The sequence below is a fragment of the Esox lucius genome, chromosome 4 (genome assembly GCF_011004845.1).
Source record: "Esox lucius isolate fEsoLuc1 chromosome 4, fEsoLuc1.pri, whole genome shotgun sequence".
Taxonomy (NCBI): Eukaryota; Metazoa; Chordata; class Actinopteri; order Esociformes; family Esocidae; genus Esox; species Esox lucius.
In genome coordinates, this window is record NC_047572.1 from 34,151,623 (window position 1) to 34,162,461 (window position 10,839).

The 10,839-nt window shown below is 40.5% G+C and overlaps 1 protein-coding gene across 2 annotated transcripts; it reads right to left on the bottom strand.

Moving 5' to 3' along the window:
• Positions 1-2,288: 2,288 nt before the first annotated feature.
• On the bottom strand, positions 2,289-6,987 carry zgc:174917 (uncharacterized protein LOC565650 homolog). Of its 2 annotated transcripts, none has more exons than XM_010868640.4 (7): positions 6,903-6,987; positions 4,631-4,791; positions 4,265-4,538; positions 3,814-3,905; positions 3,430-3,569; positions 2,840-2,944; positions 2,289-2,745 (listed from the first exon to the last, which is right to left on the bottom strand). In XM_010868640.4, exons 2-7 carry the CDS (start codon positions 4,758-4,760, stop codon positions 2,662-2,664), a joined length of 825 nt encoding a protein of 274 aa, XP_010866942.2. In that variant the 5' UTR covers positions 4,761-4,791; positions 6,903-6,987; the 3' UTR covers positions 2,289-2,661. The 2 variants fall into 2 exon arrangements, with proteins under 2 accessions (XP_010866942.2, XP_010866943.2); XM_010868641.4 differs by having other exon boundaries at positions 4,631-4,794; positions 6,903-6,982.
• Between the last annotated feature and the right edge of the window lie 3,852 nt (positions 6,988-10,839).

A 10,839-nucleotide genomic window follows, 5' to 3' on the forward strand; every position in this document is an offset into this window, starting at 1 on the left:
TGTATTATACAATGATTTCCATCTGACTTTTAGCACTGGATGCTAAGCAAACTTAATTCCTGCAAGGGAACATTTTGAATGCCCACCAGTTAGCATTGGGAGGAAATTATTTGGGGTTTAAGCTTATTCCTTCAAATTCTATACATTTTGTCACAGGGTAGATGTAGCAGATGTGAAATGGCTTGAGAATTTGGCATTCTTGGCATTTCAACTGGTTATGATACTCTGAGGCCTTGTGGAGATGATGGCTGTTATCATTATGGAACTCTGAGGCCTTGTGGAGATGATGGCTGTTATCATTATGGAACTCTGAGGCCTTGTGGAGATGATGGCTGTTGTCATTATGGAACTCTGAGGCCTTGTGGAGATGGTGACCATTGTCATTATGGAACTCTGAGGCCTTGTGGAGATGATGGCTGTTGTCATTATGGAACTCTGAGGCCTTGTGGAGATGGTGACCATTGTCATTATGGAACTCTGAGGCCTTGTGGAGATGATGGCTGTTGTCATTATGGAACTCGGAGGCCTTGTGGAGATGATGCCCGCATCATTATCAATCTTAAAATGTTGGATCACATTGATCATAAGTCCAACGGAAGTAATGTTTGAAAACCTTTAATGAGCTGCTAACTCTTACATTTGGTTTAAATACTTAAAGTCCAGACTTTTTAGTGAAAATGCTAAAGATTTTGCCACTGCTGCCAGTCAGGACTTGTGTTGTGAAAACTGATGAGAGCCAACTGGCTGGCGGGGCTACAAAATGAGTGACAAAATAAAACTTTTGTAAAACATGGTGAGATGATTAAATGTCTCAAGTTAGAATTGAGTCCTGAGTCTTGAAACACCAATTCATTATTTTTGCCGGACCGGGTATGCGGAGCCGGCCTAGAAGAGCGAATGTCTCTTACTGACTGACTGACTGACAGACTACCCCTTATTAAATAGCGTAGTGGTTAAAGACGCGGTCTACAGAAGAGGTCCTGGGATCACCTCCTATCACATGTCAAAAGGTCTTATCCTTCAGGATTTGTTCAGGACAGATAAAAGCTTCACTAGCTATAACCATCAGTAGCTAGGTAATAGTAGGAAGCCCAAAATAAAACGGCCCTGGTGGATATTAGGATTTGTTCATGATAGACAAGTACTTCACTGGCTTCACTATTCTCTCATCTTTTCACTTGACCGTTGATCGTCACAAATATATCGTCAATACAGTAGTTATTGTATCAATGTCCTTCACGAATGGCTAATAAGCTGTTAAAACGGCCAGTGGCAAAAGCCATACAGTTCATAGATGCTATTTGTGGTGGAGGAAAACATAATAAGAAATGTTATTACGTTTAACACAATGGTTAATGGTGTCTAACGAAATATAAAAACTTGGCGTGATGTTAATGCGTGACAAAATTATATAATGTCAAGAGGCAATACCGACACACAGCAAATGTACAGCTCGGTGGCGTAGTGGTTAAAGACTTTTCATGTGGGCGACCTGGGAGGGCAACAGTGAATCTCAGGAGGGCAACAGCAAATCTCAGGAGGGCAACAGTGAATCTCAGGAGGGCAACAGTGAATCTCAGGAGGGCAACAGTGAATCTCAGGAGGGCAACAGTGAATCTCAGGAGGGCAACAGTGAATCTCAGGAGGGCAACAGTGAATCTCAGGAGGGCAACAGTGAATCTCAGGAGGGCAACAGTGAATCTCAGGAGGGCAACAGCGAATCTCAGGAGGGCAACAGCGAATCTCAGGAGGGCAACAGCGAATCACATTTTTTTATTGCAGGCCGGCTGAACTAGGCTTGCCTGGTTTATTTTTTCTATTAGGTTGAAAGTGAAGTACTCAAATTTGCGACTCAACCTGACTAATAATTGTTTGATTGGTTATCATTTTGATTGGCCAAAACTTAGATTGCTAACACTTCAATTGGCTAACTATTTGATTGGCTAGCAGGTTGATTGGCAAACATTTCAATTAGTGAACTATTCTATTGGCTAACTGTTTGGCTGGCTCACTATTTGATTGGATAACTATTAGATTGACAAATGGTTTGATTGGCTAACCCTTCAATCGCCAATCGCTTTGGTTGCCACATTTTTTTTAAATAGGTCACACCCCTACTTACAAAATAAGGGTTTACTGTATATTATTTGCTGAGTGTAGACCTATAATCTATTGATTGAAGTTTTAGCCAAATCCAAATTGCTGAAGAGAATAAAGGAATACAGATCAAATTCCAAACATATTCTGACTTGAAGAAGTAAGACAAGCATTTTTCACAGAATGCCGTTTATTCAACATGAGAATCACAATAAGACACATTTTGGGACACACGTTTTAATTCTGTTGCCCACTTAAATGCAAAATGATAAACTAATATTTTTTGTATATTATTAAGAATATGGTATAATATATTTCCTGGCTTGCCATTGTGTTCATGCTACAGATATAGGAGACATAGGAGATTCAGGCTCTTGTCTGCTTTATATTTAGCTGTAAAACCCTGGCACATATATCAATCTCCAAACAGGAACAAGAGAAAAACGGTATATTAATATACATAAGTCATATTGAGCCCAATAAACTTTTAAAAAGCAGAGAATTGCACTGATACAGTAATGTCATCACTGTGGATATCGTCAACACCTGTGACGATCTTCTTAGCTAAGAGCTGCTGGAGAAATGTCCGAACTTGTCTGTTCCACTGGCCATCACTGTAGCATGGAAACGTCTGGGACGGTCTGGATCCTGTGAGAGAGAGACGAAGTCAGGTCCGGTAGTAAATATTACAGCTGGCCAGTTCTCCAAAGTGGTTTCATGTCTGACTACTTATATTTCTCACCTGTATTGGATAAGCACAGGTAGGGATGTATCGGACAACAAAGCCACAACGTCTTCTACTTGATGTGTTGGGGTCACTGCCATGAACCAGAAGTCCATCATGGATCTGACGGAGTTAGGATAAATGGTTATACGTGCTTCTGAAGGCAAAACAAGAACCAAAGTATGGTTGGTAGCAGCACAAACAGAAGACGAATGAGGAGCAGGGTTACTGTCGGATGTAAACTGTCGGCTGAAGACTGTAGGATTTAAACTGTAGGATGCAGACTGTAGGATGAACAGTAGAATGTAAACTGTAGGATAAACAGAAGAATGTAGAATGCAGGAAGTACAGTAGGATGTAGCTTTTAGGATGAACAGTAGCTTGTAGACTGTGGGATGTACAGTAGAATGTAGCCTGTAAGATAAACAGTAGAATGTAGACTGTAGGAAGTACTGTAAGAGGTAGACTGTGGGTTGTACATAAGGATGTAGACTGTAGAATTTAGACTGTAGGATGTAGACTGTAGGATGTAGACTGTGAAATACTCTGCACTCTGACGTTCTGGATAACAGCAGATGCCAAACAACTTAAATGTATGCATGACTTACAGACATCTGCCCAGCCAGCAGGGGGCAGAGTAGAGCTTGTTCAGTCTGAACCAGCTCCCCAGGGATCTCCTGGTTGACTGTCAGCATGTTGCCAAGACGGGATGCAGGGCGGTGAGGCAGCATGCCAGAGCAGTGACTCCCTTTTGGGGAGGATACAACTCTACTGTTAGTCTAGCTAGTGCCTAATTACCACAGGCAAGTCAGCATGAATAAAAAACCTTTTTAGAAAAATAAATGCACCACAACTAAATGCTGAGAAATATTTTTAAGAATACATTCAAGTATTTATTTACTCAGCAGGGGCACCAATTATGATCCTTACATAGAAACCCAAACTGGCTGTTTTTGGAAAAATAATTGTTTGTATTAGATGTTCTGCAGTACCTGGGATGACCTGCAGGGCGCCGTTGTCAGCCACTGAGTCGTCCAGTGCCAGCCAGACTGACAGGACTGGACCTCCAGCTATGCCCCAGTATCTGGAGGGAGCACACAGTTGGCTTGTATGAGACAGAGACAGAGATGGCTTGTTTGTCAATGCTTAAATTAGCTCAGAGTAGTTTAGTGAATCAGTACTTACAACCTCAATATGTCACCTAGAGAGTCAACACATGTGTTACCTCAACATGTCAGCTGGAGAGTCAATACAAGTGTTACCTCAACATGTCAGCTGGAGAGTCAATACATGTGTTAATTCAACATGTCAGCTGGAGAGTCAATACATGTGTTACCTCAACATGTCAGCTGGAGAGTCAATACATGTGTTACCTCAACATGTCAGCTGGAGAGTGAATACATATATACAACCTCAACATGTCAGTAATATCAGCGTACTCACCTCATATCCTGGTGCCAGGCCACAAAGGGCAGTACAGTGTCATTGCATTGATCCTTCTCTGATGACCTCACATCCTCCTTGCTAGTCGGAGAGATCACATTGTTTCCTGATGGGGTTGTTGGGTACTTGCAGATGAAGCGTGAGTCGAGCAGGATGACATCAGACCCCAGGATGGCCTGTACCACCTGCAAGACACGGGGGTGTTTGGCCAGGGCCATCACCCAGGGGTACTGCAGGTGAACGTTGTGGAGGCTGTACTGGGTGTAGTCCTCCCCTGAGAGCAGACAGAACCAGGATATTAGTATGGTGACTTATTGACCACCAACCTCTCTTTCCAACTGCTCCCCCTCTCACCACTGCACTCACCAAACTCTCTCTCCAGGTGGCTGAAGGCTTGTCTGGCCTCCCTGACCTCTGTCTCGTCCAAGACTGGTAAGGCAGAGAGGAAGCCCTCCTGGTTGTACTTCTGCCGCAGTTCAGATGTAGAGTCACTCATCTCTGGACCGGCTGTGCTGTTGTTCCTCTGTCTGCTAATAAGGAGGTGGGGTCAGAGGGAGGGGGGATAGAGAGACAAGGAGAGGGAGGTAGAGAGAGACAGAGAGAGGGGGTGAGGGAGGGATAGAGAAACAGAGAGAATGAGGGAGGGAGGGATAGAAAGATAGAGAGAGAGAGGGAGGGATTGAGAGATAGAAAGAGGGAAGGAGGGATAGAGAGACAGAGACAGAGAGGGAGGTGAGGTACAGAGGGACAGAGACAGAAAGAGGGAGGGATAGAGAGAGAGAGAGAGAGAGGGAGGAAGGGAGGGGGAGAGACAGAGGAGCAGATATCAGCAGAGCTAAATGTATCCAAAGTGAATAAATCAATCAATCAATCAAATGTATTTATAAAGCCCTTTTTACAACTGTGTGTTTTTTTCCAATTCTTATTAGATTATTTTATGTATCTGCATCATGTAGCAAAAACACAGTAAACAATTCAGTAAAACGCCATATTTGTTTCCACCTTGAACGTTAAATCTCCATATTCTTTGTATTTTATTTTTCTCTCTTTCTTTCTTCCTCTCTCTCTTCAATAGGTTCTTTATTGGCATGAATAGATGGTTGCCACTATGGTCAAAGCAAACATAATTAGACAACAATTATAATATTTTCTCTCTATTTGTTCCTCTCTCAATTCTGTTCTGTGTCTGTCTTCTACCAGTCTCTCGCTATCTTTAACCCTCTCTCTCTCTCTAATAATCCTTCCTTTCATTGTTTTCATGTATTTCTCCCTATCTCTCTCTACAGTATTTTTCTGGAAATCCAGTCAGATTTGTTCTGGGTTGTTTTTGGAGGGACAGGGTCTGTGGTGACCAGTAGGAGTGGTGATAAATGGTAAAACCATGTTTTAGTGGCTAGTCATTGCCACGTTCTGGCACGGCAGCCCGCCTTATGGAACGTTGATCCATCTTGTCTAGCCTTTTGTTGTGTTCCTGTTTGTTCTTTTCTTAAATGTTCTCCGTTCTCCCAGGAAATGTGTCCTGCCTTGATTCCAGTGTTACAGTTGCAGTGTGAGGCCAAGACTGCATCCCAGTAGAATCCTACATTATGTGATATAATTCACAGAGCATTAAGTTGATGTGCCATGTGATTTGCTTTGCTGAAAAGCTTTATGTTTCTTATGTATTGACTGAGAGTTTGTTGGGGATTTACATTATAGGGATATTGAGACATCCTGTTGGCTGGCAGATCAAAGACGAAGTGAGACGCTGGTGTTTCCGTAACTTAGATTAAAGATGCTTATCACTATTGCTTTTATTCGATTGGCCAAGTTTTTAAAATTACAACTGTGGGATTTGGAGGTCATCTGCAACTGTATTTCTCATTCTTGTTTCTTTGAACTGTTCTTCATTATACACACAAAAAATGTGCTTTGAATCAAACTGTAAACTGTAGATCCACAATACTAGTTGAGCTCATGTTTTAATCATCTTATTCATTATTCTCTACAGTGCCCTTGGCCCATTTATTTAAAGGGCTTAATAGTGACATCAGGCTCAATCTCTGTGCTGGAATCTGTTGGTACAGCACTGTGTAGAAACAGTAAAACAGCTCGTCTCCTCCTCGTCTTTCCTTATCCAACAATACTGGAATAGGCTGCAGTCATGCCCCAATTCTCCCTGATGGCACTGAGAAGGAGTGTGTCCAGCTTAAAATTCCTGGGTGTTCACATCTCCATGGACTTCTCCTGGACCCTCAACACCTCAGCCCATGATAAATACTATATGCAGAGTCAGATTATATATAGTACTAAGTAGTTCGCCTTATTAAATTGAAGTAACACTTAGACGATACTGTATATTTGCCAAGAGGTGTGCATGTCATTTTGGTTGTCCTCATGTTATGCTAAATGAATGAAGGACAATATCTCCTCAAAACAACCTGAACAAATATATTGAAAAGAGCATGTTCACATGGGTAAGGAAACATGCATTTACCCCTGGTATCTCAAGCCAAAACAAAATTGAGAAACAGAAGAATAGAGAATGGAAAAGACAAGAAGAGAGGGATAGATGGAAAGAGGGCGAGAGAGTAAGCGAGAGAGCTGTTGACAGAGAAGTAATTATAGAAAAGTTAAGAATAATTTGCTTCCTCCATACCTCAGTCTGTTTCCTGGAGAGTTTCTGAGGTCTCAGTCTATCCTTGTGTGAAGAGGTGTTGGTCAGGGTAGATGTCAGCTCTGCAGGTGTGTCTAAAGCTGTGATGAGGTGTGTTCTCTTAAATACTATTGTGGAGGGTTGAGCTTACCGTGACACTTCCTGAATAGGTCATAAGGTTAGAAAATGTTAAGGTGACATTATTTGGACCCAGTCCAATGGGAAAAGAAATCCCCAGTCTCAAACATACATGCACCTGTATGTCACTGTATCTAGCACTCAGACTGTTTTCTATGTACTGAAGCGCCACCTACTGGTCAGTGTAGGCAATAACATTACCTGTCTATTTCCTTACCGAACGAGGGCTGGCAAGGTACAAACCTGATTCCAAAAAAGTTGGGACACTGTACAAATGTGAATAAAAACAGAATGCAATGATGTGGAAGTTTCAAATTTCAATATTTTATTCAGAATACAACATAGATGACATATCAAATGTTTAAACTGAGAAAATGTATCACTTTAAGGGAAAAATAAGTTGATTTTAAATTTCATGGCATCAACACATCTCAGAAAAGTTGGGACAAGGCCATGTTTACCACTGTGTCGCATTCCCTCTTCTTTTTACAACAGACTGCAAACGTCTGGGGACTGAGGAGACAAGTTGCTCAAGTTTATGAATAGGAATGTTGTCCCATTCTTGTCTAATACAGGCTTCTAGTTGCTCAACTGTCTTAGGTCTTTGTCGCACCTTCCTCTTTATGATGCGCCAAATGTTTTCTATGGGTGAAAGATTTCAGGTTGGCCATTTCAGTACCCGGATCCTTCTTCTATGCAGCCATGACATTGTAATTGATGCAGTATGTGGTCTGGCATTGTCATGTAGGAAAATACAAGGTCTTCCCTGAAAGAGACGACGTCTGGATGGGAGCATATGTTGTTCTAGAACTTGGATATAACTGTCAGCATTGATGGTGCCTTTCCAGATGTGTAGGCTGCCCATGCCACACGCTCTCATGCAACCCCATACCATCAGAGATGCAGGCTTCTGAACTGAGCGCTGATAACAACTTGGCTTGTCCTTGTACTCTTTAGTCCGGATGACATGGCGTCCCAGTTTTCCAAAATGAACTTCAAATTTTTATTTGTCTGACCACAGAACACTTTTCCACTTTGCCACAGTCCATTTTAAATTATCCTTGGCCCAGAGAAAACGCCTGCGCTTCTGGATCCTGTTTAGATACAGCTTCTTTTTTGACCTATAGAGTTTCAGCCACCAACGGCGAATGGCACAGTGGATTGTGTTCACCGACAATGTTTTCTGGAAGTATTCCTGAGCCCATGTTGATTTAAAATGTACAGTATCATTCCTGAGCCCATTACAGTATCATTCCTGTATGTGATGCAGTGCCGTCTGAGAGCCCGAAGATCACGGGCATCCAGTATGGTTTTCTGGCCTTGACCCTTACGCACAGGGATTTTTCCAGATTCTCTGAATCTTTGGATGATATTATGCACTGTAGATGATCATAACTTCAAAATCTTTTACATTTTTCTCTGAGAAACTCCTTTCTGATATTGCTCCACTATTTTTCGCCGCAGCATTGGGGGAATTGGTGATCCTCTGCCCATCTTGAATCTGAGAGACACTACCACTCTGAGAGGCTCTTTTTATACCCAATCATGTTGCCAATTGACATAATAAGTTGCAAATTGGTCCTCCAGCTGTTCCTTATCTGTACATTTAACTTTTCCGGCCTCTTATTGCTACCTGTCCCAACTTTTTTGGAATGTGTAGCTCTCATGAAATCCAAAATGAGCCAATATTTGGCATGACATTACAAAATGTCTCACTTTCAAAATTCGATATGTTATCTATATTCTATTGTGAATTAAATATACGTTTATGAGATTTGTAAATTATTCCATTCCTTTTTTACTCACAATTTGTACAGTGTCCCAACTTGTTTGGAATCGGGTTTGTAGTTTATATGGTGAATATCTCAGGCACTCGTAACTGGTCAGTGTGTTGACAGGTTCAGAGACATAGAGGCTAACTCAGGCATATTTGAATAACTTGAAATATCAGAACGATATTTTATTAATTCAGCATGTAGGCTACAGGGACATAGCTTTTACTTACAATAAGACTTACAATAAATACTTTGTGAAAGATTGAGATTATTCTTACCAGTTAACTTTGTCTTATCCTGAAATTGTTCCATTGATAAAAAGGAATGATAAACCCCTTCTTGAATACACTTTTCCCTGCCTAAGTCAAACAAAAACATTAAGATGAAAGCCATATTCATGTAACAAAGATGATGTATATGATAAGGAGGTATTGGGTGACAAACCCATTTACCTGAAAGTAGGCTAGGTGAAAACTACAGACTTCCCACAGGAGCAGGGAAATGTAACACAAAAGATGCCAAAACACAACAATAGCCTCTTTAGCAGCTGAAATTGCTCAGATGCATTTTATATTTTCTGTCAACCTCAGAAACCAGGATATGTATTTCAATTTCAACAACACAATATCCAAGGCCGTATTTAACTTATGCCATACAATCTATTCATTTTTCAACTTCCTTCCCCCTTCTTTCTACTAAATGCCAAGAATAAACACATTATGTTGTTTTAGAATAAACACATTCAATTGTTTCAGAATAATACATACATTTATGTTATAGAAAACATGAATTAATTTACATTATAGAATAAACACATTCAATTGGGTCAGATTATAAACATTCATTAACATTTTAGATTAAATAAATGTAAGTATGATCTAGAATACACATATTAAATAATTTTTGGGGAATAAATACATTTAATTACTTTAAATAATCTCAATGTGTGTCATTCTAAAAGCTGAATGGAATCATAGAGGCGTGAATAATAATGCTCTATATGTTCAAAAAGGTGTTAATAATACTGAACTAGATGTTCAGACAGGTGTTAATAATACTGATCTAGATGTTCAGACAGGTGATTATAATACGGATCTAGATGTTCAGAAAGGTGTTAATATTACTGAACTAGATGTTCAGAAAGGTGTTAATAATACTGATCTAGATGTTCATACAGGTGATTATAATACTGATCTAGATGTTCAGAAAGGTGTTAATAATACTGATCTAGATGTTCAGAAAGGTGTTAATATAACTGAACTAGATGTTCAGAAAGGTGTTAATATTACTGACCTAGATGTTCAGACAGGTGATTATAATACTGATCTAGATGTTCAGAAAGGTGTTAATATAACTGAACTAGATGTTCAGAAAGGTGTTAATAATACTGATCTAGATGTTCAGAAAGGTGTTAATAATACTGACCTAGATGTTCAGACAGGTGATTATAATACTGATCTAGATGTTCAGAAAGGTGTTAAGTAGGCAGGGATAACGAGGGGATGGGAAACACCTGGTGGGGGTGAAACAAGACAACACAGGTGAACAGAATCAGGGTGACGGGTGACAGATTTGTCTTAATAAGCCTCTGCAAGCAGGTATTTCTTGAATAATGAAACAGGGCGATGAAACAGTGAGATGAAACCAGATGATTAAATAGGGCAATGAAACAGTGAGATGAAATGGGACGATTGTTCCTTGATGCTCAGAATGGAGGAAGCTAGAAGACAGGGGTGATAAAGCGTGACAGAACCATGCCCATTATTTAATCTTTACACCAGGATGCCCTAAATTAGTATGAAATGAGGAAATAAGAGGCAGGCCAACTTCCTGGAGCCTGTTCAAGATGAACTCAGTATGCATCACCTCACAAGAATGTTATGATTATAAGTCATATTGCCCCATGAGTCACTCACCCATACTGTTGTATTATCAGTTATAGCAGGTAACACGTGCCTTAAAACTTTTCCAAGATAAACAAATGAACAGCCTCTTACCAATCAGCTAGTGCAAACTCAATTACCTCT

Bases quoted from the DNA above. Each gene is read 5' to 3' on its own strand.
- zgc:174917 (XM_010868640.4), bottom strand. From the start codon at position 4,760: ATGAGTGACTCTACATCTGAACTGCGGCAGAAGTACAACCAGGAGGGC. The intron at 3,570-3,813 runs GTACTGCAGAAC...CCTCCCCAAAAG, and splicing joins CGCCCTGCAGGTCATCCCAG to GGAGTCACTGCTCTGGCATG. The intron at 2,945-3,429 runs GTAAGTCATGCA...TAACTCCGTCAG, and splicing joins TGCTGGCTGGGCAGATGTCT to ATCCATGATGGACTTCTGGT.